Here is a 27,766-nt window from a genome sequence, read left to right as displayed (position 1 = left end):
TTCAATCAATGGCAGTTGGTGCTATTATCCTCAAATATAAAATAACCTCTCAAAGCTAGCGATAGTGAAAAATCATAATAAAGTTGTGTCTCGTTCAAGTTCAAACGCACATCCCTACTGCTTTTCTCTGCGTGGGTAGCGCAGGGATGCGGACTGGGGATTTGCGCGCTGGTCGTGCGCTTATCCAGACTTCCTTCGCGGGCGGAGGACCCGCCCCCGCCCCCCGGACGGCCGCCTGGACACCGCGCCTGTCCCTTTAAGTGCCGCGGGCGCGCGCAGTGCGTGTCCGGGGAGCCGGGCCGCGGCGACCGGGGAGCGCGCACACGGGGCGAGGCGCGCGCGGGCGGCGGCGCGAGGGCTGCGGGCGGCGATCGGCGATCGGCGTGGGCAGCTGCGGTCCCCGCGCGGGCCGGCCCCGGGTGAGTGCGCTGACCCCAGGCAGGGCTGGAGCGGCGGCGCCGGGTCTGGAAGAGAGTCGAGGCGCGGCGGGCGGTGTGCGCCCTCTCCCCGGCCCGGCTGCGCGCTGTCCCCACGCCCCTTCCCGGCTCTGCACCTGGGACACCAGGGTCGCCGAGGGCGAGGCCACCAGGTCGTCACTGCGCTCCTGAGAACTCCGGGGCTCGGGAAGCTGGGCAGAGGCGCGCAGTTTGGGTCTTCCAGGGGCGGGTGGCCACCGGTGGGTGGCGGTTTTCTAGCTTTGGACTTGGAGTGTCCACGCTGTCCCTGACGCCCCGTGCCCGGAGTCCTGCTGGGGACACGGAGCCACACTTTTCACCGGGGACCTCTGTGGGTCCGACCTTGGGCAGGGGTGGGTGGCCGGAGCCACCTGTGGACCTGACCTGGGGGCTTTGGCAAAGTGGTCAGTAGGTTTCTGTCCTGCGCCCCCCGCCCCCCGGGCAGGTAAATGAATCACGCGGGAACGTGTCGGATCTGCCCAGTGAACGGGTGGGAGGGATTAAAAAAAAGAAAAGAAAATGAGGCTGATGTGATGAAATTTCACAAAAGCCAATAAAATAAACTCCAGTATTTCTTCAAGGCTTTGAAAGTTTCCCAGTATTGTTTTACAGAGTCTAAATTTAAGCATTCTAGCCCCCCCTTAACCGCAGGAACTAACCTCAGAAAACTTTTTAACTCTTTCCCAGAACCTAGTTGGTGCAGAGCAGAAAACCCAAGGGTACAAGAAAAGATTTTATGTCTCTTTTTCCTCCTCAACAGAGTAAAACATTCAGGTCTGTTGCTGGAGAAGGTAGAAGATTCCTTCTGGCTCCAATTTTAATGGAGAACTTTTTTTTTTTTTTTAATCTGTATTACTGAAAGGTATAGAAACACCAAACCAGGTGTAAGAGTGAACTTGAGGGAAATGCTCCCAAGAGAAAACTTTATTAAAAATACTTTTCTACTTGATTTTTTTCAAAAGCACTCTGTAGGGCTCCTGCATTAGGGAGAGGTTTGCCCTGAAAGTTCCATGTCTGAATGTTACTGATTGTTTTTCTAGGTGGAGGAGGTATTTTCATTCCTGAAGCCAATGTGGAAATACAAACAAATGTCCTATTTACTTGGGATTGGGTGGGAAGGATGGAAGTTGTCTAAACTCTTTCTTGCCAAAATTGACAGCGTATGTATGGAATCTTGTGTGTTTTCTTGCCCAGACTAGTAATAGCCATTTTTAACTAACTGGGTATATTTCTTGGTAACAGCACTTCAAATGAGCTTCTCTTTGAAAATTGGGGGTGCTGATGATTTAAAAGTAACACATTTTCTCCATTACTAGAAATAAGAAATCCAAAATTAGAGTGATAATTGAGAGAAAGCTGGAAAGAAGAGTGATGCTTTTAAGAAAATTTGAGTATGTTTGGCTCCTCTGTTGAGAGGGGGGATTGCGTGTGTTAAATGCAGGCCTGGCACACTGGTTAATTCATTCAGCAATATCTGTAGACTGACCACCTACAGTGTGCTGAGCCCTGACTGGTCGTTGGGCATACAATCATTTCCAGGTAGCAGCCATATGGTTCAAACTGATTAAAATCAGATCAAGTAAGCCTTCATCAGGAGCTGAAGAGATACCTGCTCCCGCTGCCAAGTTCTCAGACACCTAAGGAGCCTATAGTTGGCACAGTATGGTTATCATAAAGATCATCTCAGATAACTGCAGGAGGCAGCCTGGAGCCTTCAACTGGGTCGAGCACAGTTGAGAGCAGGGAATCCTCTGGAAACAAAAAGTTCTAAGTGCATCTTACCTACATTGTTGTGGGTCAGCCGCCAAACGGCCGAGAGGCCAGGAAGGTGCCAGGGGAATCCTAGGAGCATCCCACTACACGAGCTCTTTTTTCTGACAGTGAAGGGTGGCATTCCTTTTCAGTTTCCATTGCACTTTTGTTGGCAATGTGGTCGCTTTGTAGCTGCCCATGCGCTCTAAGCTGTCCTTGGCAGCTCTGTTCGTGATGGACTTGGGGCCATCTCCTGTCTACTCTGAGAGGTTGGCCTCTGATAACAGCCTCCGTGGAAAGCCACAGCAGACCTACACCTCTCACTAAGGCTGTTGTCCCCTTTCAGACTCACCACATTCATCTGGAAACTTAAGAGTATTTGAAGGAAACCTGTGCTGTGTTTATAATCTGCACGGTCAGGATTGGTAGAAAGGAAGGGACGTGTGGGGCAGAACATTCTGCCTTCTTGGCTGTTTGTGAACGACTATCTTCAGACTGTGTATGTCCACAGACTCCAGCCCTGGGAAGACTTGATTCCCTTTTATTTTTTTATTGAAGTAAAATACATGTAACATGAAATTTGCCACTTTTGAGTGTGCAAATCAGTGGCACTAAGTACATTCCTTTCACAGTGTTATGCAACCATCATCCTATCACGTTCCAGAACTTTGTCATCACCCCTAAAAGAAACGTGTACCCATTAAACAGACAGTCCCTTTTCCCCTGCGACCCCAGCCCCTGGGGTAATCTCTTTCTGTCTCTGGATTTTCCTATCCTGAACGTTTCCTATAAATGAAATCTTACAGTTTGTGGCCTTTTGAATCTGGCTTCTTTCCTTTAGCTTAATGTTTCCAAGATCTCTCCCTAGTGTAGCCTGGGTCTGTTCTTCAGGACGTTTTAGGGTTGAATAATATTCTGTTTTGTAGCTCTACCCCATTTTATTTCCCCATTTGTCAGTGAATGCACACCGGTTGTTTCTACCTTTGAGCTGCTGTGAACGGACTACTGTGAATAGTCAGTCGTGTGCAAATTTTTGTTTGAACACCTTTTTCGGTTCTTCTGGGTCTGTACCTGAGAGTGGGCTTCCTGAGTCATATGCTGAGGGCTGCTGAACTGTCTTCCCAGACTGCAACATTCCGCATTCCCACCAGCAGTGTGCGAGGGTTCTGGTTTCTCCACATCCTTGCCAACACTCACTATTTTCTTTTTCTAAGTTACGGCCATCCTCATGGACATGAAGTGCTATCTCTAATAGTTTTGTTTCCCTAGTGACCAGTAATGTTGAACATCTCTCCACGTGCTTGTTAGCCACTGACAAATCTTCTTTAGGGAAATGTCTGTTTCTCTGGTATTAGCTTTCCTATCTCCAGAGCTTGCATGTAGATGGAAGGGCAGTTGTTTTGTAGAGCTTGGTTTGTATATTCCTTCTCAGACCTTCCTTCTGTTGTGGATACTTTTCCCCCTGATTTCTTTTTTGTTTGTTTGTTTGTTTTTGTCTGGGGCTGGGTTCGAACCCACCACCTCCGGCATATGGGACCAGCGCCCTACCCCTTGAGCCACAGGCGCCGCCCTCCCCCGGATTTCTCTTTTGGGCTTCTCCTCCTAAGAAGCCAGTTTTCTGACTAAGTGCTGTGAAATATTTAATACCTGCCTGTTTTCGTTATTGAACCCAAGGCTGCAGCGTTCATCAGCTCACTCAGCAATGCAGTGATTGGTGCCTGTTTGACGATGACCTACGGTTCTCTGAGCCCTAAGCAGGGCACTGGACATACCAACACACCAGTCCCCGTATACTCCTCTTTTTGATGTACACAATTTATGTTTTATTTTTAAAGACAAGTTAATGGCACTTAGGGAAAAAGAACAGTACTGCACTTCACCCTCCTGGAACTTGATTTTCTGGTCTCTAAAATTTGGGGTAGGACCGAAGGACATCTTAGGCCCTTCTGAGATCCTGAAACTAGAGATTCTGAATTACTAATTCACCACAGTTTTCCTTTACAAACCCAAATCTGACAGTATTTAAAATACTCTATTTTGTACAAATTAAAGGAATGATCTGTGTGGGTGGAAAAAACACCTGTATTCTTTTATATCAGACCCTAAGAAGGTAACAATTGCTGCCTCCCCAGATGGTGTATTTGATAAAAGAACCACACTGGGCATGGTGGCTCATACTTGTAATCCCAGCATTTTGGGAGGCCCAGGTAGGAAGGTTGCTTGAGATCAGGATTTTAAGAACAGTCTAGACAACACAGCAAGACCCCATCTGTACAACCAAAAATAAAAACAAAGGGTGGCGCCTGTGGCTCAAAAGAGTAGGGCACCAGCCCCATATCCTGGAGGTGGCGGGTTCAAACCAGGCCCTGGCCAAAAACTGCAAAAAAATAAAAATAAAAACAAATTAGCTGGGTGTGGTGGCGTGCACCTGTAGTTCTAGCTACTCAGGAGGCTGAGGCAGGAAGATCTCTTGAGCCCAGGAGTTAGGGGCTTCCATGAGCTATGATGATACCACTGCACTCTAGAACCTTAGTGACAGAGTGAGACACTGTCTCGAAAAAAAATAGAGTTTAAGGAGTTTTCATGAACGTTGAAATTCCAAACATAAAAGAATATTTGGAAAAATTGGGAATAGAGAGGTGAATAAGGCCAGGGTCCTTACTCTCAAGAAACTTATGGCCTCGTAGAGGAGATAAGATAAATGACAAATATGAACTGATAACAATTCCACACATCCTTGGGGGACAGAGGACAGAGATATTCTTTCTGTCAGAAATGTCAGAACACCAGGAGAATGTAACATTTGAGCTGGGCCAACAAGAGCTGCAAGTGGAAAATTAGGCTAACATGGTAGACGTGTGGATTTCATCATCATCCTATCATCCGAGACTTTGGCCTCTAATTTGGAGCCATTAACCTTTGTAGGTTCGTGAGAGTAAGATTGTGACTGCAGATCTCAGCTGCGGGCTCCACTGCGCCATAGGCATATAGACGTTTATAGCCGCAGGGAGTAACTTGAACAGGATGTTCAGGATTGAGAAAGGAAGGATGAAAACACAAAGATAAAAGATGGTATAAACATGGGAGAAACCCGAAAATGTCAACTAGCAAATAGAATTCCTGGTCCAAAAAAGTGATTACACTAGAGTGCTAGCAGCAAGCCCCTAGGACTCACCACTTAGACTCAGAGGCTTTGCACCTCACTTTCCTGGTATGCTAAAGATACTGTCCTCTGTATCCTGGGGTGAGCTCCTGCTAGTACAGGCAAATTCACTTTCTGAATCAGGCGTCTTTAAAATCAATGGTGAAGTGAGTACACTGTGTAATTTCTTTTTTTTTTGCAGTTTTTGTCCGGGGCTGGGTTTGAACCCGCCATCTCCAGCATATGGGGCCAGTGCTCTACTCCTTTGAGCCACAGGCACCGCCCCGCTGTGTAATTTCTTTTCCCTGTTGACTCCTATTTCGATTTCAGTGATACCTTCTGAGGAAAAACATTTTAGTATCCACGTGTAATAAAACGGCACCTAAAATTTTATTTCAGAAAACACTTTGCTTTTTTTTTTTTTTTACAATGGTAATTATCAGTCATCAGAATATTATTAGGTTTACCATATGAAATTACCAATATTCAACGATGCCCCACACAAATGATAACCTTCCTAGGACTCAGCTCAGTCGGTAGGCCCTTCCCTTTTCAACCATTGTAAGCATTTCATGTCAGTGAACTTGAAAATACACAGAAAATGACAGTATGTTTAAATATTGTGTTTCTTCACAGATTCTCCTTTCATCTGGAGGTGAGTTTTGTTTGTGTTTTCCCAGGTGCTGAGGCTTACAAGCCTGACTGTCTCAGACCCTTTTCATTCCTTCCTGTAGTCATTGTCAAACTCTACTCTTGGCAATCCTTGAGAGTCTGAAAGTAATAACATCTTAACTGTCAATTGGAGTCATCTAGTTTTTTTCTTTCCAGCAAATATTTGGTTGTCCTAATTTCTTGAAAAAGTGCTAAAAACCCCTCGTTTGGCCTGGTGTGGTGGCCTCACACCAGTAATCCTAGCACTCTGGGAGGTTTAGGCAGGAGGATCTCTTGAGCTCAGGAGTTTGAGACCAGCCTGAGCAAGAGTGAGACCCTGTTGTGTCTCTGCCAAAAATAGAAAAGCTAGGGCATGGCTGGGGGCCCCTATAGTCCCACCTACTCAGGAGTCTGAGGCAGGAGGATTGAGTGAGGCCAGGAGATTGAGGTTGCTGTGAGCCACGGCACTCTAGCCTGTGGCAACAGAGTGAGACTGTCTTTAAAAAAAGAAAAAGTTTGACACTGTAGGTTGACCCAGCAGGAGATCTGGTGTGAGCTTTGCTCCTCTCTGGTTTGGACTGAAATCTGTTCAACTTGAGATAAGATATGTAAATCAGATCTGGCCTGCCCGTCTAACCAGGTGTTATAAATACCATTGCAAAATGGCCAGGCTCCCGGTCAGCTGGATTTTCCTTGTAAGGATGAATGAAAAATGCAGCCAAGAATTTTGAGCTTCTCAAAGGGAAAAAAAGGTGCTGTACAATAAGAAGGTATGGCTGTTACTTCCAAGTAGGAAGTACTGCATTTTGTCTCACCAGCTTAGCACATATCGGGCTGGACAAGGAGAATAACGGCTAAATAAATGAAGACAAAGCACCTGAACTTGTTTCACAAAAAGAAGAACAGCGTGCACTGAAAGATTCTTGTTTTTTCATTTTCTCAAGAATTCAGAAACGCTAGAGGCATATTGACTGTCATTTTTGGATAATGAGTTAGTAAGAATTTGCAGCGTCTGTCTTTGCAAACTTGTCATCAGATAGAACTGTTCTCCCAGCTAGATTTTGTTTTTGTTGGTAATTCTCTGCTTCCTTGTGGGTTGTTTCTCTTTGTTAACCAGAAACCCAGGAGACATCCCGACAACCAATCTCAGGTGAGATTTTACTTTAGGAAAATCGGGTTTTCATCTCTCATTCAGTGAGGAATCTGGTAGTCGGAAATGTCTTCCCTCAGGGCCTTTGAACTGGGCCTGCCTGGGTAGAGGCGACCTGGGGAACTTGTTTGCTTAACTGTGGGCGAATCAGCGACTTTCCTGCTTTGCTGGGCCCTAAGCAAATTATCTCTTCCTAGTAGTTGAAACTATGTACAATAGAGACAGCTTGAAATTAAAGTTGTTTTTCTACATTGTTCAAAAGAGCTTTTCAAAACCTGAAAGAGTGAAAGCATGATCGTTCTTCCACGAAGTAAAATTACCGGCCTTTTTCAATTTTTACTTGTACTCAATACCCTTGAGTGCCAAATAGAGTTTAAGGTCATCAGTTCTTACATAAGACATTTCAGAAGTAAGGAGAAACCCAACGCAGAGGAAGAGCAAAATCATAGGGAAAGGATGCTACACCAGGGACATTTTTAATACTCCAGAGCAAAACTAACTCTTCACCACACTCCCAGACAAAACCAGCTTCCAGCTGAGGGGGATTTTTCTTTGATCTCAGCCCTGGGACATAGTCCTGCTTGCTTAGTGAATATTTTTGGAAACATCCTTTTATTTTCAAGGCTTTTTTTCTTGAAATTGAGAAACAGCCCAAACTAGAGAGTAGTTCCTACATATTTATTTCTCTCTCTTTTTTGAGACAGAGTCTTAGTTTGTCGCCCTTGGTTGAGTGCCATGTCATCATCATAGCTCACAGAAACCTCAAACTCTTGGGCTCAAGCGATCCTCTTGCCTCAGTAGCTGGGACGACAGGTGCCCACCACAATGGCTACTTTTAGAGACAGGGTCTCACTCTAGTTCAGGCTGGTCTCGAACTCCTGAGCCCAAGCAGTCTACCTGCCGTGGCCTCCCGAAGTACTAGGATTACAGGCATGAGCCACCGCGCCCAGCTACATATTTATTTCATTTCAACCTGTTTATTTGTGTGCAGGCCTGTTTCTGAGCTAAATCAGTCCTGGACTGCATACTGACATTTATTACGTGCCAATATTGGGAATTGTTACTGGGTTAGGGTGTTCATATTGACTGGTACTGGCCTTCTGGTATATCCCTGTTAGTGAAGCCGAGTTAAGCCTCTCTTCTATAGCTGTGTGTAGCCATCCCCATTTGCCCTTGATTGAAATCCATACATTGCATGAGATTAATCTCTTTCAAATTTGAAGGATTTGATCTGTAAGTATGATAAAGGGAAAAGAAATGGTTACAACAACATTGACATGTTTGAAACTGCTCCTAAGTATTTATGTAAGCTTTTCTTTTAGATCAAAGCTCTATTTTTAGGATACCCTAATTTCTTTTTCCTACATAAGATGTTTTTAGAGTTTTAAAATGGGAATTTTGGTTAAGTAATTTTTTTTTTTTTTTTTTTTTTGAGACAGTCTCACTTTGTCACCCTTGGTGGAGTGCCGTAGCATCACAGCTCACAGCAACCTCAAACTCCTGGGCTTCGGCGATTCCCTTGCCTCAGCCTCCCGAGTAGCTGGGACTACAGGCACCCACCATGTCACCTGGCTATTTTTTGTTGCAGTTTGGCCAGGGCCCGGGTTTGAACCTGCCACCCTCGGTATATGGGGCTGGCATTCTACTCACTGAGCCACAGGTGCCGCCCTGAATGTTTTTTGTTTTTTTTTTGCAGTTTTTGGCCGGGGCTGGGTTTGAACCCGCCACCTCCAGCATATGGGGCAGGTGCCCTACCTTTGAGCCACAGGTGCCACCCTAAGTAATGAATCTTGATTATCTTTTGTAATGAGTGTTATCTAAAATGTTGGGGCTATATTTTTTTTTAAAAGAGCTTGGCCCATAAATTTATAAGCTGCCACCTGCTGCTCTCCTGCCTCTCTCACTCTCTGTGCTTCTGCCCAACTCTTCTGCTAGATTAATCTTGAAACACACTTGTGTATCACCACTCTCCTAAAAGCAATCAACATTTTATTCCTTTTTTGGAAGCGGAGTCTTACTCTGCTGCCTTGCCTAAAGTGCCGTGGGGTCATCCTGGCTCACTACAACCTCAGACTCCTGGGCTCAAGCGGATCCTCCTGCCTCAGCCTCCTGAGTAGCTGAGACCACAGATAGGCATACACTATCATACCAGCTAATTTTTTTATTCTTTGTAGAGTGCTCTTGCTGTATTGCCACGGCTGGTCTCCAACTCCTGCATCAAGTGAGCCTCCCACCTCAGAGTCCACCTTGGCGTCCCAGAGTGCTGGGGTCATGGTCACCAGCAGTCTATCCTAACCTACCTCCAACAAGCTTTAGAATCAAGGTTTCATCCTATCAGTCAACACCTGCTTCAACCTACCCCAGCCTTCCTATCGAGCCTGAGAATATCCTTCCATTTTTCCTACTGCACATTGAACAAAAGCTAGTGCAGCAGTTCTCAACCTGTGGGTCACGACAGGGCCGTGGCATTAGGAAGGTTGAGAACCACTGGTCTAGGTACTAAAAAAGACAGATGCGTGCGTCAGCCCTTCCAGAGAGAAATTCCATTCTGCACACTGATTCTTAAACCAGGCAATGTATCAGAAACTCTTTGGGACTCAGACCAGGCCTACTAAATGAATTTACGGGGTTGAGCCTCTGAACTGAGACAAATTTAACTTGTGCAGAACCTTTCATTCCTGAGAGATTGAGCATTTTACCGTCCAGGCCCACCAACCAGTGTCTCTGTTTGATTTCTGCAGAAGTGATCTGCTCCCTCAGAATGGGACGCTGACCCCTTCTGCACTTCCTGTGGTCACGCCGGTAGCGGGTTTCTGTGGGGATGCCTGTGAGCCACCAGAAGTCAGACTCCTCGGAGATGGACTCCAACATGTCCCCCCACTGCGGGCTCGGGGACCTGAGCAGAGGTGGGAGTTTGGAGAGTCGGAGCAGCGGGTCTCGGTCCAGAAGTTTCACACTGGTGAGTGGCGGCTTCCTTGGGAACTTTTGGGAGCCCTAGTTGATTGACTTTGCCCCTTCTGACCTTTAGGAAATATCCTACAAAATCTCCTCCATGCAGATTTTACATTTCTGATTTTTTGCATATCTCAAAACTTTCATAATGACCCACATACATGTATCATTTGATTGCTTTGCCAGAAGAAAAATATATAACAAATTACACTCTGAATATCTGAGAGCCTACAGATACTTAAGAATGGAGAGTCTGAAACTAACTTTTTAATTAAAACAATAAAGAAAAGAGAATATATAGAAAAGACATACACATTAATATTCCAATCATTAGTGTCCTGGAGTCTGGACACAGTCTTGCTCTGCTAAAGAAAGGTATTTCTTTTCATTTTTCTTTTCTTTTTTCTCCCCTCCCCTCTCCTCTCTTCTTTCTCTAAAAAAGATAGGGTCTCTGTCACCCAGGCTGCAGCACAGTGGCCTGATCACAGCTCACTGCAGCCTCAGACTCCTGGGCCTAAGTGAGCCTCCCAAGTAGTTGGGACTACAGGCATGTGCTACCACGCCTGGCTGATTTTTTTTTTTTTAAGAGACCAAGTCTCACTGTGTTGCCCAGGCTGGTCTCAATCTCCTGGCCTCAAGCAATCCTCCCGCCTGGACCTCCCAGAGCACTGAGATTGTTGTGCTCTCACAACACCTGGCCTTAGAAGGGCATTTCTAAAACTCGGCGTGGCTAACTTTGGGAATAGTCTAAAAGGTACCCTGTCCATGAGGTGATGGTGTTAAATTGAGAATGTTCATCAGATGAACATCTAAGCAAATGGGTACAATGATTTAGACGTTGAGATACTTGAATTATTTTTTGCCTTTCTTGTTCATTTTGCTGTAGAACTTGAGGAACAACTCTTCACACTCTTTGTACCATGGCCTCTTTTGATGGAGAGCTGATAGAATACCTGCCATTCTTCTCCAGGGAGAGACTGTGATACCAAGCTTGTCAAACATTTTGAATTTGGAGGAAAAAAAATTACTGCTTTGATATCACCATTCTGATTACAATGGGTCCATTCTTCATTTTAAGCAACTAATGCCTCTCACAACAAATCCTGCTATTCTCTGCAGAGATAAACTGGGCTTTACTGGCCTCTGCACACCTGCCCATTTTGAGGAATAGAGTTAACTGACTATTCTGTTAACCTTCTGTCTTTGTGTGTGTGTGTGTTTTAAGACGGAGTCTCATTTTGTCACCCTTGGTAGAGTGCCATGACGTCATAGCTCACAGCAGTCTCAAACTCTTGGGCTCAAGTGATTCTAGTGCCTCAACCTCCTAAGTAGCTGGGACTACAGGTGCCTGCTACAATGCCCAGCTATTTTTAGAGACAGGGTCTCTCGTGCTCATTCAGGCTGGTCTTGAACTCCTGAGCTCAAGCAGTCCACCTGCCCCGGCCTCCCAAACTGCTAGGATTATAGGCGTGAGCCACTGTGCCCGGCTCCTGTGTGGTTTATATATTCACTCTAATATTGAAGTGCTCTTGCAGGGATCTAGGATGCCGTGCTGAGTGTCACCCATTGTTGCAGATCCATATCCCCAGGCAGCACATTCTGAGTTGGAGGTTAGAGTGAAACAGGTTCCCTGGTGGAAGTGTCCCAGAATCAGTATCAGTGCCAGGAGGAGGAAGCAAGATCAGGCAGAGAGAGAAGTGTGGCTGTGACAATCTGTTTCTTTCAGCCAAGACAATCCCCAGAGAAACGCCGACAGCTCAGGGCAGTCTTCAGCCACACTCACCCCAGATGGGGGAAGAGTCCTCCGTTCCCGACTGGTGGTGCCTCGGGGTAGCAACTGTGGAAGGCTTAGGAGAAAATGAAAAGAAGCCTCTCAGTACTCAGAGCACCTGCAAGATACTTTAACCGGAAGCAGTGGGTCTGTGGTATGAACTCAGGGAGTTTCCCAGTCAACTGTTCACAGATGATACAGGCACGTGGAATAGCCAACCCTGTCATCTGGCAGATTCGGAGAGCACACAGCGTGTTGGCTGTTTGTTAGGATGTCATACGCAGGAATGTATCTTCAGGGGTAAGAGCTCTTGTGTAAAGGAGGCCTGTCGAGTCACAAAGAGAAATGGCTTATCCCACCCCCGGCGTCTCGGTTGGATCCTTGCATTTCTTTCTGTCTTTCTCTTTTTCATGGATCACTAAAAGTGAGGTGGTAAAATGTTCCCTCCTCCCTGGGATCTCACAAGTTTCTTAATTCTGCCGGTCCTGTTTTGGGGCACAGCCATGGATTTAGAGCATACCCCCTCCCCCCCCCAGTTCTTTTTTATCTGGTAGACTCTTACAGCAGTACTAACGTGACGAGGTCGATTTCTCTGTGCGTGCCCGTGGGGCCCAGCGGCGTGGGTAATAATAAAGATGGTGGAAACAGTGTTTCATGTCCCACTTTGATGAAGCGTGCGTGAAGTTACGTGTGCGTGGGGGGGGTGCCCACTCGTGCCATTCTGCACATCCCCCGTCACTGCCTGTTTTCCCCGGGATGTCGGAGGAATATGCCCATGTGTCTCATCGTCTTTCTTTTAGGCTTGTTAAACGTGTGTCAGGCCTTTTCCTTCGTGGACAATTACTGAGTGGAGTGTGATTGTTGTCCATTCCTGTTTCACACTTGTGCACTGTCCTTAGAACTAGCCAATAGAGGGACTTTGACATTCGACTTTAAATGGCAACTAAAGTGTTTTAAAGGATCAAACGACACGTGATCTTCATAGGGCAGCCTTTGTAGCAGGTGGTCCCCATCACAGCATCATAGCATCTTTAAATGTCACACTCCACTTCTTGGAAGTCTAAGTTTGGAGATTTGCTTTTCTTTTATTCTAACTCATCAGGTTTTTTCTTTCTTTTTATTTATTTATTTAGTTTTTTTAAATTATTTTTTTTGGGGGGGGGCTGGGGCTGAGTTTGAACCCACCACCTCCGGCATATGGGGCCGGCGCCCTACTCCTTTGAGCCACAGGCGTCGCCTCAGGTCTTTTCTTTTAATGTGACTTTTCTCTTTAGAAGGGGAGTCAATCAGAGTGGTTCCTTCACTTGCTGCCCTTTAACCCCTGATGTCATGAGGGATGAGTCAGTGCCCAGTGTGTCTGGGTCTCCAGACTGTGTGGCATGTAAATGCCCTCTGAGAGACTCTTAAATACACAACCAAACTAGTTGTGATTTACAGAAGCATGAGGTTTGTCTTGTTTTGTCTTTGAGACAGAATCTCATGCTGGCACCCAGACTGGAGTATAGGTGCATCAGCCTAGCTCACAACAACCCCCAGCTCCAGGGCTCAAGCCATCTGCCTTGCCTCAGCCTCTCCAGCAGCTGGGACTACAGGTGCACACCACTATGTCCAGCTGATTTTTCTATTTTTTGTAGAGAAGGGGGTCTTAGTCTTGCTCAGGATGGTCTCAAACTCCTGGCTTCAAGTCATCCTCCCATCTTGGCCTCCCAGAGTGCTGGGATTACAGGCCTGAGCCACTGTGACCAGTCAGAAGTATGTTTTCAAGCAAAGGTTATTTTTCAAAGAACATAAAAGATGCATGCTTGATATTAAACAAGAGTATACTAAAGTTTTAAAATACTTGTTGAAGTGTCACCTGGGATGTAACAGATCATTGTTCTTTTTTTTTTTTTTTTTTGTAGAGACAGAGTTTCAGTTTATTGCCCTTGGTAGAGTGCCGTGGCGTCACACAGCTCACAGCAACCTCCAACTCCTGGGCTTAGGCGATTCTCCTGCCTCAGGCTCCCGAGTAGCTGGGACTACAGGCGCCCGCCACAACGCCCAGCTGTTTTTTTGCTGCAGTTTGGCCGGGGCTGGGTTTGAACCCGCCACCCTCGGTATATGGGGCCGGCGCCCTGCTCACTGAGCCACAGGACCCGCCCCAGATCATTGTTCTTTAGAAACTTTTCTCCTGAGCCAGTACAAGTTAAAAATTAAAATAGCTACTTAAGTAGCATTGTTTTGTTTTTGTTTTTTTAATAGAGACAGAGTTTCACTTTATCACCCTCCATAGAGTGCTGTGGTTTCACACAGCTCACAGCAACCTCCAACTCCTGGGCTTAGGCGATTCTCCTGCCTCAGCCTCCCGAGTAGCTGGGACTACAGGCGCCCGCCACAACGCCCGGCTATTTTTTTGTTGCAGTTTGGCCGGGGCCGGGCTTGAACCTGCCACCCTTGGTATATGGAGCCAGCACTCTACTCATTGAGCCATGGGCGCCGCCCCCGTAAGTAGCATTATTATACTGGTACATGTGCTCACCATCATGACTGAGCATGAAGTCTTTATATCTCAGAGGCAGTTGTGTTTGCATAAGTTTGTTTTTGCTTTTGTGTTTTTTTTTTTTTTTTTTAGATCCAGGGACAAACTGAGATAGATAGATATATATATACATATATGTGTTTGTGTGCTTGGTGAGGAATTCTGCCTCCACACATTTTCTAATGGACGTTACAGATAAAACTAGAATTAATTGGCCAAATCCTACAATAACTGGCTAAAGAGCACCCCTTTCATTTAAGAGAGGCAGCTTTCATATAAATGCGAGGCAGCCCTTCTTTGCCAAGTTGGTAACTACCCCGAGAGGTGACATAGACTCAAACTAAAAGGTTCAAGGAGGACGGAGAGCTGTGCATACGTGAGGCTCCTTAAGGCTGCCGAGGGAAGCCTTGGACGTTAGGTTACTGCCATTCTTTTTTTTTTTTTTTTTTTTGCAGTTTTTGGCCAGGGCTGGGCTCGAGCCCACCACCCTCGGTATATGGGGCCGGCGCCCTACTCACTGAGCCACAGGCGCCGCCTCATTCTTGACTTTTTAAGCCTGTATCTCCTGTGCTCACGCCACCTCACAGAGCATCCCGGTGCATTGCCAGGAGGAGGTGCCGCCATCTGTCCTCACTCTGAGCATGAGCCTGAGGTCTTTTCTGCCCTTCAGACCTCCTGGAGTTTCCTCTAGAAAATGGAACCAGCCTTAACTCTAATACTGTGTCTCCTTCCTGAAGGGTGGTTTGGGGATATCTGAGTGTACTTCTGTTCGTCTTTACTGACTTGGGCAGATATAGTATTCAACAAACTCTTAAAACGTCCCTTCTCCCTAAACTAACAAATGCTGTGGCCCCCCAGGCCCCAGGGAGTCTGTGATCAGCCTGGGCCTGAGCTGCCCCCTCCCTCTGCAAAGCATTTGATGCCTCCCCCCCCATTAAGATGGTAAAGCCAGCAGCGGGAGGCCTTCCTCGTGGGTAGGTCAGACAGAAAGGGTGGAGGACCCCAGGGATGTGACTCGCAGTTTGTTCTGTTATCTCAGGGAGGGGAACAGGACTAAGGATGAGCAGGGAGAGGCCGACTTGTCAGTGAGGAACCCTCTCATCCCTTTCTTCCACTGTCTCACCCAGATGGAAGTGAAGCTGGCCAAGCAGCTATTTTAAGACATGGCTAAACAGCTCTTACAAAGGTCCAACTCGGGAAACATGTAGTATATGCCTGCTGTGTACAAAAACAGGTAGAAGACGGACTAGAACTTGTTTTATTGTTTTTAGAAACTCACGATGCAGTGGCAAGCCTGTCCCAGAACTAGGACAAGGTGACATGGCTTAGGAGGACCTTGGGGCACCTGCAAGGCCACACACTCACGGTGCTCCCACCTTAATCAAGATCTCTTTTTTTTTTTATTGTTGGGGATTCATTAAGGGTACAATAAGCCAGGTTACACTGATTGCAATTGTTAGTTAAAGTCCCTCTTGCAATCATGTCGAGATCTCTTTGTAAGAGAGGCCCAGGCACAATCCAGATCGTGTCACCAGCGTGAGGCAGTGGGGCCCAGTGCAAGCCTTTGGGGCCGTTTCCCTACAGCTCTGTAGTATTCAGCAAATTGTCTTGAAACCCTCCTCCTCCCTAAGCTAACTGCACACATCTCTCATCCCTCACTGGTTTATTTGTGCCTCTTTCCTGCCAGAAGTACAGGTTTAAGTTAGCCCTGCTGTGAAATTACAATAGTGTCTAGTTAGAAACAACCATAATTAAACCCTTATCCCGAAAGCGGGGAAGCGCCACGTGCTCTGAGGGTTTTTCTGACCCTTTGCAAAAGGACACGCGGCAGTCAAAGCTGTTTTGTTCTCTCTGCCCCTGTTCAGTTCGGTTTCCATTGGGCCCAGGGTGTCTTTCATCAACTCAGATTATTAAATCCCAGTGAGGCACTGCTCAAGTCTCGGGGATACGATTTTGATGTCCCTCAGAAGAAGATAGAAACATCAAATCTCACTCTGCCAGAACGAATGCCCTCACCTGCCCACGTGGGCGACTGGTGGGGGGAGAGGAACTTTCTTAGCCGAAAAGTAATTTTTTAAATGGCTTTCAGGGTCTGGAATAAAGATGAGATCTGCTGTTCTTTTTTTTTAAATCCCTCACAGGGAGTTGCCACAATTATCTGTAATCTGCAGTAAGACAAAATTTCTTTGTTTAAAAGAAAAAGCAGAGAAGAAAAAAGCCTAAGAACTTAATTATCAAAGCAAGACTCAGTCATGTTTTAGGTAGGGGTTATTTTAGTATGAGTATGTTAAGTCGTCTCAGCTTTTTTAGTCAAACAAACATTTTCTTCTCTATTCTTTCCCTAAAAACAAAACTCCTGTCCCAAATCTATACCAACATAGATAAATCTAAGATTGTTGACTTTTGTGTTTTGTTTTTTTTTTGAGACAGAGTCTTACTATGTCACCCTTGGTAGAGTCCTGTGGTGTCACAGCTCACGGCAACTTCAAACCCTTGGGCTTAAGTGATTCTTTTGCCTCAGCCTCCTGAGTAGCTGGGAATACAGGTGCCCACCACAACGCCCGGCTATTTTTTTTGTTGCAGTTGTCATTGTTGCTTTAGCTGGCCTGGGCCTGGTTCGAACCCACCAGCCTCGGTGTATGTGGCCGGCGCCCTCCCCACTGAGCTACAGGGCACTACCCAATTGTTGACTTCTGTAACTATTTTTTTTTTTAAGACACAGTTTCACTCTTGTCACCCTGGATAGAGTGTTCTGGCATCATAGCTCACAACAACCTCAAACTCTTGGGCTCAAGTGATCCTCTTGCCTCAGCCTCCTGAGTAACTGAGAGTGCAGGGCCCAGCACAGTGCCTGGCTATTTTTTAGAGATGGGGTTTCGCTCTTGCTCAGGCTGGTCTCGAACTCCTGAGCTCAAGGCATCCTCCTGCCTCAGCCTCTCAGAGTGCTGGGATTACAGGCAGGCGCCTCCTATAACTGTTGCTAGCATTTGTTTAACAAGCTTGTCATTGACTTTTTATCTGGATGTTCTTGTCAGAGCCTGAGTGGGGCCACATAGACCCATTTTGCTGTCATCTTTGTGCTGGAGTGAGGAGACAGGGGCGAGGCCAGGGGCTCACTCTCTTCATGGGGGGCTTGTTCAGTGTGCATTTTGATTACCTGAGTATATTTGACATTTTAGATTTTCTGGTTTGAATGCTTTAGAAATTATTTCTTCAAAATCCTGTTAGGGTGGTAATAGATTTCTGTCATTCTTGAAGCAAAACAGTGTTTGTCCCTCAGACTTGTTGACATTCCTTGAAGTCAGCATGGTGGGCTAAAAGGGGTGAGATAATGGTGTTCTCAATTGTTCTTTTAGTGTATGGAAATTTGTGGCCTTTTAAAGGGCTGCGGTTTATTCCATAATCCAAATTGCTACATTAAAAACGTAATTTAAAGGAATGGATTTTTTTCTAACAGCCTTCCTGCCTTTCAAATCAATAGGGACAAACTTATGTTTTCTCCAACTCACTTTTTTTCCGAAAAAGCCACTATTTCTGTTAATCCTCATTTCCTTTCTACTTAGTTCTTCGGGAACTAAGTTAGCAAATACCACTTCCGAAAGCACCACCAGCCCTACAGGGCCACCTCTGTGGGCCGCGACCTCCTGCCCCTCTATGGGGCAAGCAGGCTTCTGCCTATTCTTTTGTTTTATTTTCTAATGTAACCAGTTTTTTGAGATGCAATTCACACACCCTATCTATGGTTCGCCATGAAAGTATACCAATCGGTGGGTTTTAGTATATTTACAGAGTTGTGCAACCATCACCAAGGTCAACTTTAGAACATTTTTGTCACCTGAAAAGACATCCTGTGTCTATGGGCAGTCCCTCCCTGTCTGAGCCCTGCCCCTTCCCAGGACCTGCATGTCTCTCTCTGACATCTTAGCCCAAGACAGGCCACGTCTGGGGTCTCCTTGGGATGGCATGACGGGGAGATGGGAACTCCCCAGGATAAGGGCTGTGGGCCTCTTTTAAGGCCCTGAAGTTCCCTGCTCCCTTCCCTCAGCCCCAAGGTTTCCCTCTGTTTCTACTGCAGTGCGGCAGAGGCAGCGGCACACCCTGGGAGTTAGATGACAGGGCAAGCCCACAGCGCTGTTGGCCCTGCCTTGGGTCAGGGCTGAAGGCCAGGTGGACCACGGAGAAGGTGCCTGGTCACCCAGCCCCACTCCAGCCCTTGGCCCTAGAGAGAGGCCTTGGGCAGGTTGAGGATGCAAGAATCCGCTCCTCCCAGGACCTGGGAATCTGCTCGCTGACCAGTTGGCTGAACTGGATTTGGGCCTTGTTTGTGCACATAATAAACGCACAGGAGAATGAAGGAAAGAGCACGGGTTAAAAAGGAGCTGGGGAACTCCAGGATAGATCTGCGACGCTTGTGTAGGCGTCCCAGCAAGGATCGTTTGGCGCTTGTAGTTGTTTGTCCCCTGGGAAGTCATTCTGTATCTCTGACCGCAGTTTCCACCTGTGCAAATGTCCGGGCTGCACTAATCGGTCTGCCATGTGGCATTGTCCAGCAATACGTGGGACACAGCAGATGCGTGGGAGCTGTCCTTCCGATGTTCATCTTCTAGGAGACCCGCCCTTGGGACTGCCTGCTGTGTCTGAGGTTGGATTAGATGTGGGGTTTTCCCGTCCATTCTTCCTTTGGTCCCTCACTTAGTGTGGGAATCGGTGTGGATCTGCAGCTGAAGGGCTATGTGGGTCCAGTGCCCCATGAATTCTGCTGTCTCTACAACCAAAGGAAAATGACTATTCCAACCAAAGTAGATTCTCTGGAAACCTTGTGAATAACCCGATTGAAGCACTCAATGAGGAAACTCACAGTAGAGGAAAAAACAGATCAAGAAAGAGCATTCATTTATTTCCTTTGACTTTTCATTCAACAAATAGTGGTGGGTAAGGCTTTTGTTGAGGGCTGTGATCACTGTCCTGTCAGCCTGCAACACCCACAGCGTCATGACCATTAACCAGAGGGATCTTTGTCATGCCGAGGTCCTAAGGATCATATGTTGGATCACTGAGCTAAACTGCTCTGCAGGGAAAGAAGAAAAATGTGAGGTGTCCTAGGGTGCCTGAGAGCTGTGCTGCTGAGGGCGAGGGGGCTGGATAATCTAGCAGAGATCCGTGAGGGGGACAGATGAGGCAGGGATGTTCTAGGCCATGCATCAGGACTGGCGAGGTTGTCCACCTGTGTTCAGTGTTCTAAACATCACCCGGTGATTAGTGTCATAGGACTTCCTAAGAGAGTTCCCCTTTCTTGTCACCAGAGAGTCAAACCACACACATGGTGAGTGGACAGCCAACAGTCTGGTGACAGTGATGACTGCTGAACACAGAGGACCTCTGAGCTCTGTGGGCAGTTCAGAGAGGTATCAGACACAGCTCTTTTCCTTCAGTGTAAAGAAAGTCTGGGAGTGGTGAAAAAATTGTAAAAAACATAATTTTACATGAGGAATTGATTCTGCTTTTTAAATTTCTTTCAAATCCATTTCCCTCCTGTTCCCATCACCACTGCTCTCGTTTAGATGTCCTTTAATTCCTGTCTAAATGGTTTTCCACATGCAGGATTATCTGCACTGTAACCAACACAGTCTTTCTAAAATACCTTCTTCCTTTTTGCTTAACTCCCAGCCACTTCTTTCAGGTTTTTGGCTAATATTTCATTTCTGAAGTTTCTCCTGCAAGATCTCCTTCTCCCAAAGTGGGAATGGAGAGCCAGGCTGTGTGTTTCCATAACTCCCCTGGGCCCCTTCTTAGGAGATTTCCCCAGGCTCAAGTTGTTGCCAGTTTTCCTATCTGCAGCCCTCATGAGGTGGTGAACTCCAGACGCAAGTACGTGGTTAGGGACACGAAATCATGACCTTACCTCCTATGTCTGATTCACTCCAGATCAATTGTAGCACTAAATCTAGAAGGTCAAAAGCAATAATGCTTCTAGAATAAAACCTAGGTGATTATCAGGACCTTCATGGACCATGAAGTTGTTGGTGGTTCCCTAAATAGGGCCTAAGAAAAGTTCTATGGAAGAAAAAGACTAAGATGTTTGTACTACGTTAAAATTAAGGGTTAGTCATCAAAAGACTCCATAAAGAGAGAGAAGAGTGAAACAAGATATTTGCAATAACTGTATCCAGGAAAACATTTGTATCTAGAATATATGCAGAACTCCTACACATTATATATATTTTTTAAGACAATTTGACAGAAAAATAGGGGAAAGACTCAAACAGACACTTTATTAAGAGGAGCTCCAGATGGCAAGTCGGGCTGAGTGTCCATGTAGGATCCTAAATCCGAAATGCCCCGGAATCTGAAACTTTGTGAGCATTGACATGATACCACAAGTGGAAAATTCCACACCTGGCTTTATGTGACAAGTCACGGTGAAAACACAGGCACACAGTTTATTCAGTGTCCCCAAGGGAAAAAACATTCTTCAGCCCCCGGTAGCTGCCCTGTGTAGCTTTCTGCGTGTGCCAGAGACGTGTGCCATTATTTTTTACCGTTAAGTACTTACGTGTGAAAAAGCGGAAGAGAATGATAGCTTAGTAGGGTGAGAATTCCCAGTCAGGTACGATGGTGACTGCAGGTGGCCACCTGGGTGGCTTTCCTGTGCTTTTTGGTCGTTTTGTTGCTTCATGGTATCTTTCATGTTAACATTTTTCCTCAGATGCTTGATGATTCTTAAATAGCGACGCACACTCTAGAGCCGGATATTAAGAAACTGCTGAACAGTTCTGTGCTGGGCCTTGACCTGTGGGCTGATCTGGCTGGGGAGCCCTCGCGGCTGCCTCATTCCGCCCTTGGAACCTTCCCATTCCAGAGGCAGACGGGTGCAGTCTCCTGTCGGCGGGGGAGGCACCGTGGCTTCACCGCCCACGTTTCTGATACAGTTCTTCCCACCAGCTTTGCTTCAGTTCCTCTTGGGCCTTCTTGCAGAATAAGTGTCCAGTTTTCTGCTGGGGCGAGCATGCCACTCTCTTCCCTGTCTCTGTCCCACACTCCCAGAGCCGCTCAGCAGGGCGCCGCAGGTGGGCTGCCGGCTGTCCCAGCTGCTGACTGGGCATGCAGCTTCCCCTGGTCTCCCAGAAAGTTTGCACCTGTCCTGCCCCCTGACTGCCCTCCTTTTCTTGCCATTGTCTCTTTTCCTGTCATTTTGTCTTTGTGATTTAGGCCTCTGGGGGGAAAATCCCTTTATTGTTTCAGTGGGGTTTCTGGAAGGAGAGGAGATAACTACGTGACTTCCATCCACCTCCATCCACCTTCCGCTCCATCCACCGTCTTTAACTAGAGGTTTCTTATTATCATGGAAACACTGTGTCTGATAGCAGTGGGCTGAATACAGCTCTCCTGAGGTTGTCCCCAAGGTCAGCTGGGGTTTTTTTGTTTGTTTGTTTTTGAGACAGAGTCTCACTTTATCACCCTCAGCACAGCTCACAGCAACCTTCAACTCCTGGGCTTAGGCGATTCTCTTGCCTCAGCCTCCCGAGCAGCTGGGACTACAGGCGCCCGCCACAACGCCCGGCTATTTTTTGTTGCAGTTTGGCCGGGGCCGGGTTTGAACCTGCCACCCTTGGTATATGGGGCCAGCGCTGAGCCACAGGCACCGCCCAGGTCAGTTGGTTTTTCACCATTGACTCACTAGGAACTACAAGTGCAGAGCTCAGAACAGGTCTGAGGATCCATTACTCACTACGCGTTTTTGGTGGAATTCTTTTCCTTCAGGTACAATGGTAAGGATGCTCGGCACATTTGTCAGGCAGGTGACCTGAGTGGCAGGGACTTCTAGAAATCAGGGAACTCCACCATGGGCTCTGGCCTCCTCCCTACTTTGGGTGGCTCTGGCTTTTCTTTTTCTTCAGTGAAATGGCCGTCCGTTCCATCTTGCCTGTTCCGCATCTCCACACCTGTCTTACAGGACGACGAGAGCCTGAAGCACCTCACCCACGAGGAGAAGGATGTCATCCTGTTTTTTGAAGAGACTATTGATTCCCTGGAGGACGACTTTGAGGAGTTCGTCCTGTGTGACAGTGGTGAACGTCACCATTCCTCCCACTCTCTGGAAGGGAGCACGTCCAGTCCTTCCGAGCCTGAAGATGTCATCGATTTGGTTCCAGCCCCTGCTGCTGGGGAGGCCGAGCATCTTCCGGATGGGACGCGCGCAGCTGGTGAGGAGGAAGTACAAGGTGAGGGGCAGCCCCACCGCACAGCCACTCCGGCCCTTCTCCTGGGTTTGCAGTGTAGACGCTGCCGAGGGCTCCCTAGTCTGACAGGAGAAGGGCATCCTCTTGGCAGTTTCAATGTCCAGCGAAGGGGAAATGCCAAAGGACCAGAATTAGGATGAGACTAATCGGGCTCATAAGGAGACTTTCTGTGTTTGTATGTGTGTACACACGCAGGTATAGAAGGAAAACTGGAAGTTACTTCCAGGTCACAGTTGTTTTCTTCACAGAAAATATGTGAGGCACTTGTATTTTAGTGCAAGATTCTAAGCCCATTTCTGTAGCATGACTTTGCAAGGTGAGAGTCTTTGAAAAGTCAGCTCGTTCTGGGGAACAGGAAAAGGCCCACTTGGGTGCATTCTGCTGGACTCTGGCATGAAAGGACAGGTGTGCTTTTGTCTCCTGAGTCCTGTGATGGAAATGGAAGGAGGTAGAAATCCCTTCCCATTTTTTTTCTGTGATTGGAAAGGATACTAGAAACAAATGTAGCCAAGGGGATAAGATGGGAAAAGATGAGGAAGAAATAAAAGTGAAAGTACTTTTGTTCTAGTAACTACAAAATACTGCCATTGGTTAAGAGCTTCTAAAAATATGTGTGTGTGTGTATATGCGTTTTAAGCAGGGCTGTTCATTATTCAGAACTGTGGATTCCGGGTAAATACAGAACTAATATGACTGTGAATTTCCCACGTTTATTATGCTTCTGCTTTGACGTATAGTTCCTAAAAGTCATTTCAACCAGCTAATCCTTTTAAAGTGTCAATTACATCATGGTGCCAAGGGGAACACTCTTTGAAAATAAGCCCCCAACTGTCAATTCCCTGCCATGATCTTTTCCTACCAGTGCTAAGCGCAGGCCTGTGTGGGAGTTTGAAGATACAAAGGTGGAAAGACGCAGCTCACAGCTTTGGGCTGGGAGACAGGTGTGGAGTGTAAGTGTAGCCAAGAGTTGGGTGGTCTATGACTGGTGTCACTTTAGTGACAAAGGAGAGGCTTGAAGGCAGGCCTGTTAGAGTCTACGTCTGTGTCACAGGGGAAAGTGACTTGGCTCCGTGTGCCTCACTGAGGCTGCTGAAGTAGTCCGTGAATGCCGCACACTTTCCAGCCTCATTCCCCCTTTACAGAATCCCCTGGTAAGTCAGTTGCCTCTTCCTGTCACTGGCCTGGGGTGAAGGAGCCTCAGAGCCCTGGGGTGACGGGAGCCTGATGGTGCTGATGGAATCTACAGGTCTTCCTCCATCAGGGGTTCGTTCTCAGCCTGTGGTCAGGAGAATAATCTGCTTTCTCTTTGCCTGGTGCAGGACACAGGGATAGAGGGTATAGGGGACACTGTGGAAGTTGGTGTCCTTATGTCCCTCTGAGGCTTGAATTCGGGGAACAGGGACGTCATGGTTTGTTTTTACATGAGGTGGCAGCTCATGAGACCTCTCCTTCCTGCTGCAGGGGCCGGACCTGTTAGGAAGGAAGACATTCCCGGCCTGGAGTGCAGGGGCCTAGATGCTGAGGAAGCAGCAGTGCCAGACCCCACGCTGGAGCCCCTTCCTGTGTCCCCAGCCCCACCTGGCACACCAGCTCCGGGCCAGCCTGGGAGGGACCTGCTCTCTCCTCCTCCTGCAGAGCACCCCAAACTGCCTCGCTCGGTTCCTACCCCTCTGGTCATCGCCCAGAAGTTGGGAGGGAACGATGCCCTTTCGCCCACGTCCCCCTCCAAGGACAGCAGGCCAGGGGAATGGAGGACGCCGACTTCTTCAGCCCCACAGAACGGGGACCACGTCCAGTGGCACAGACACGCAGCCCAGCCTACACCCAAGGCCCCCCGCTTCCCCAGCAACATCAGCCTGACCAATAGCTCGGGGAAGGGGTTCAACAAGACCATCTCCAAGGCTGCCGTCAGTGTGCAGGAGCGGAAAGCACAGGTGTTGGCCAACATCAATGGTATCTCATTCCTCACGGTGGGGGACACAGAGGAGCGGTCACTGAAGGGCGATGTCCCTGAGCAGAGGTGGGGCTCCTCCCCAGAGCAGGCACCAGGTGACCTGGGCCAGCAGGGCCTGGCCAGGGAAGCACAAGGCCTCCGGGCAGGGGGGCAGGCTGGGGGTCAGCAGTCCAGGGGCGTGCAGACTGAGTTCCCGGCGCTGGCCAACGGCTTCCGGACCATCCACGATGTGCTCACGAGCGAGCCCAGTCCCTTCGTGCCAGCCGGGAAGACGGTCACCTTCCGCCCAGACCCAGCCCTGCCCAGCAGGCTGGTGCGCCAGGGTGCCAGCAGGAGCTGCTATGAGCCCCAGCAGCCACACTGTGGCCAGGACGCCCAGAGGTGGTCAGGCTCCCTCCCTAGGGCCACAGGCTTCCGGCCCCAGGGCATCACCGTGCAGTTTTCTGGCCGGGGCTCCTCGGAGGAGGCAAGGCGTGAGGCCCTGAGGAAGCTCGGGCTGCTCAAGGAGAACTCCTGACATGATGTGACGGGGACACCTGCTGCTGGGGCTGCTGTGCCAGCCGGGCGGCAGGATGGCGTGGGAGGGCGAAACGAGAAGTGTGAGCATCAACTCAGATTGGTCTCATCCTGCACACCAGGAGCTGCGAGGCCGGAAATGGACATAAGGGGCAACTAGTTATCTGTGTCCCTCTGCTGAGCCTCGTTAAGGACAGAGCCAAGAGGCACCAGGTTCAGTGGCTGTCAGGCCAAGCAGATGGGGAGAGGGTAACGCTCCAAAGAGAATCTGGCCTGTGTCTTGTCTTCTTCCTTTTTCCAAGAACTCAGAGAAAGAATAATCTTTAAAACGTTGCCAGGAACAGTAGCACACACCTGTAGTCCTAGCTACTCTGGAGGTTGAGGCAGGAGGATCACTTGAGCCCTGGAGTTGGAGGTTGCTGTGAGCTATGACACCATGGCACTCCAGCTTGAGCAACAGAGTGAGACTCTGTCTCACAAAAAATAAAATAGAACAATCTGTCAGTTTCCCTGATCTGTAAATGCCGTGTGATTTTGGATTTGGGAGGAGGTGGGGATTGGGTCTGCTCTGTCATTCTCTAATCTGCCTTTTAGCCTGAGTACACACCACAGGAAGTTTAGGTCCTTTATACTCAGGATCTTTCCTTTTTCCTAAGAATATAAAAAAGAAGTGCTTGTAAAATTTATATAATACCTTAATATACACTTTTTTTTTTGAAGGGTACAAAGATGGTACTTTAGCCCTAGATACACTTCTGTTTCTTGATATAATTTGTTTGCTCAGTTTTTTTATACTGCAAATTGGAATGAAACTTTCAGAGTATGATTTTCTATAATTTTGAGTTGTGGAAGTAAAATAGAAGGGCTGAGTTTGGGAAGGGTGGTAATTTTGAGAATCTCTTTGGACTACAAGGTCAGCTTTACTGGGACGTATGTACGAGCCTGCGTTGTGTGTTTGAATGTACACAGGAATGTGTGTAAGTTCACGTATGTTAACGTGTACACAGGTAGTGTGTGTGCACATGTGCATTCATGATAAATAACAAGCTTCTGAAAACCCTCCTAAGTAGCTACAGAACACCAGCACTCCGTCCACCACGTGATGACGATACAAGAAATCATTATTCTCCAGCACGGAAGCCTCTTAAGGACACATCTCCAACATAGCTTAGGTGAACCAAAAATGCTTTTTCCTCAACAACATATACCCCTGTTTCCAATTCAAGTAATATTCCCAGCTTCCAAATGAGCAGGATAGTTGCTTTTATAGGGAAGACGATTTTAACAAATTCATCTCCTTTAATTGATCATCTGATTTTAGTTTTGCATGTTCCAGGTATGCGGTAAACAGCAGAAAACAAAAGATTCTTAAAGATCCTTAATTGGTGACATCCCATGAATAAGATCTCAGGATTTATTTAAAAGAGAAAACCCAAAGAGTTAGGCTTCCCAGCAGGGAAAAAACTGGTTTCTCCTCGACTATGTCTTACATGCTGAGTTGTACCCACAAGCATTATTATCAAAACTATTTAAGGCTGGAGTCTTAAACCTCTAAAAATAGACAGGAAGGGCAGCTCTGAGCAGTCACACCCCTGTGTTTGTGCTTCCGCCAGCACCGTAACAGAGTCTGTTTCTTTCCCATTGAATATTACTAAAATTCAGACTTTGAAATGTGCTGTGAAGGGCGTTTTTCATAGTATTGATTTTGCCTTATAAGTTACATAAAATGAATGACTTATCATTTTTCCCGCAGAACTGTGCTGGTGTCTCACCCAGCTCTTGCTCTCGTGAATAATAAATAGTATGAATCTCGTTGATTCTTGATGATCTTAATTTAAATAGGTGCTTTCATTTTGCAACTTTTAAAAGTAGTTCCTTTCAATTTTACTCTTGTTTATGTTAAACTTGTTTAAAGGATTTATGAGGGCTGTGTTTTCCTTTTTATAAAGAGAAATGCCAGACAGTGTTTAATGAAGATCTTGATATGAATAATGTTTTAAATATTCTGTATCTGTAAGGATTGTTTCTTTTTATCTTAATCCTGTGATTTCATTGTGAGCAGGGTGAACTTGACTGCCTATTAATAAATTCTCATAATCACATTTATGAAAAATAAATTTAGTTTTCTCTTCTGTATAAGCAACTTTGGTTTTGTGTTACATACTATATATTCTCCATTACATTGGTCTATCCTTTCTATGTATTCAGAATTTTTTAAAATTGTTATATCCTTTCTATATTTCCAAATTTATTCATAATTAGACTGTTAACTCTAGTCATTTCCTACACGCTGCACCTAGTACCTAAAGCCATAAGTTTTGTATGAAGTTCAAATTCTAGCTGCTAATGAACTCAGCTGTGTTTATAGGTATCCCATTAACAAAGACCCTAGAGCATGAGTTTCCTTACCAGACTATGTGAGATGTTCTTAAAGGCCATCTGGTTCAAAGTAATTTGAAAGACCATACAGGCTTCAAAGCAAAATTGCAACGAAAAGGAAAAAATATATCTTAAGTGCCCAGGTTTTTTTTTTTTTTTTCTTCCAAGTGATACTTGTAAATGAGTCTCTTTTTTTGTTTGTGTTTTTGAGACAGAGCCTCAAACTGTGGCCCTGGGAAGAGTGCCGTGGCATCACAGCTCACAGCAACCTCCAACTCCTGGGCTC

The 27,766-nt window shown here is 46.9% G+C and overlaps 1 protein-coding gene across 1 annotated transcript; it reads left to right on the top strand.

Annotated features, from left to right (window-relative positions):
- The first annotated feature begins 294 nt into the window (after nucleotides 1-294).
- PROSER2 (proline and serine rich 2) lies at nucleotides 295-27,218 on the top strand. Its single transcript, XM_053573176.1, has 4 exons — nucleotides 295-419; nucleotides 9,892-10,109; nucleotides 22,346-22,613; nucleotides 24,093-27,218. The coding sequence occupies exons 2-4, from the start codon at nucleotides 9,972-9,974 to the stop codon at nucleotides 25,100-25,102; spliced, it is 1,416 nt and encodes a 471-aa protein (XP_053429151.1). The 5' UTR covers nucleotides 295-419; nucleotides 9,892-9,971; the 3' UTR covers nucleotides 25,103-27,218.
- The last annotated feature ends 548 nt before the right edge of the window (nucleotides 27,219-27,766 follow it).

Source organism: Nycticebus coucang, chromosome 20 (genome assembly GCF_027406575.1).
Source record: "Nycticebus coucang isolate mNycCou1 chromosome 20, mNycCou1.pri, whole genome shotgun sequence".
NCBI lineage: Eukaryota > Metazoa > Chordata > Mammalia > Primates > Lorisidae > Nycticebus > Nycticebus coucang.
This window is presented reverse-complemented; position numbering and strand designations above follow the sequence as displayed.

Bases quoted from the DNA above. Each gene is read 5' to 3' on its own strand.
- PROSER2 (XM_053573176.1), top strand. From the start codon at position 9,972: ATGCCTGTGAGCCACCAGAAGTCAGACTCCTCGGAGATGGACTCCAAC. The intron at 10,110-22,345 runs GTGAGTGGCGGC...CCTGTCTTACAG, and splicing joins GGTCCAGAAGTTTCACACTG to GACGACGAGAGCCTGAAGCA. The intron at 22,614-24,092 runs GTGAGGGGCAGC...TTCCTGCTGCAG, and splicing joins TGGTGAGGAGGAAGTACAAG to GGGCCGGACCTGTTAGGAAG.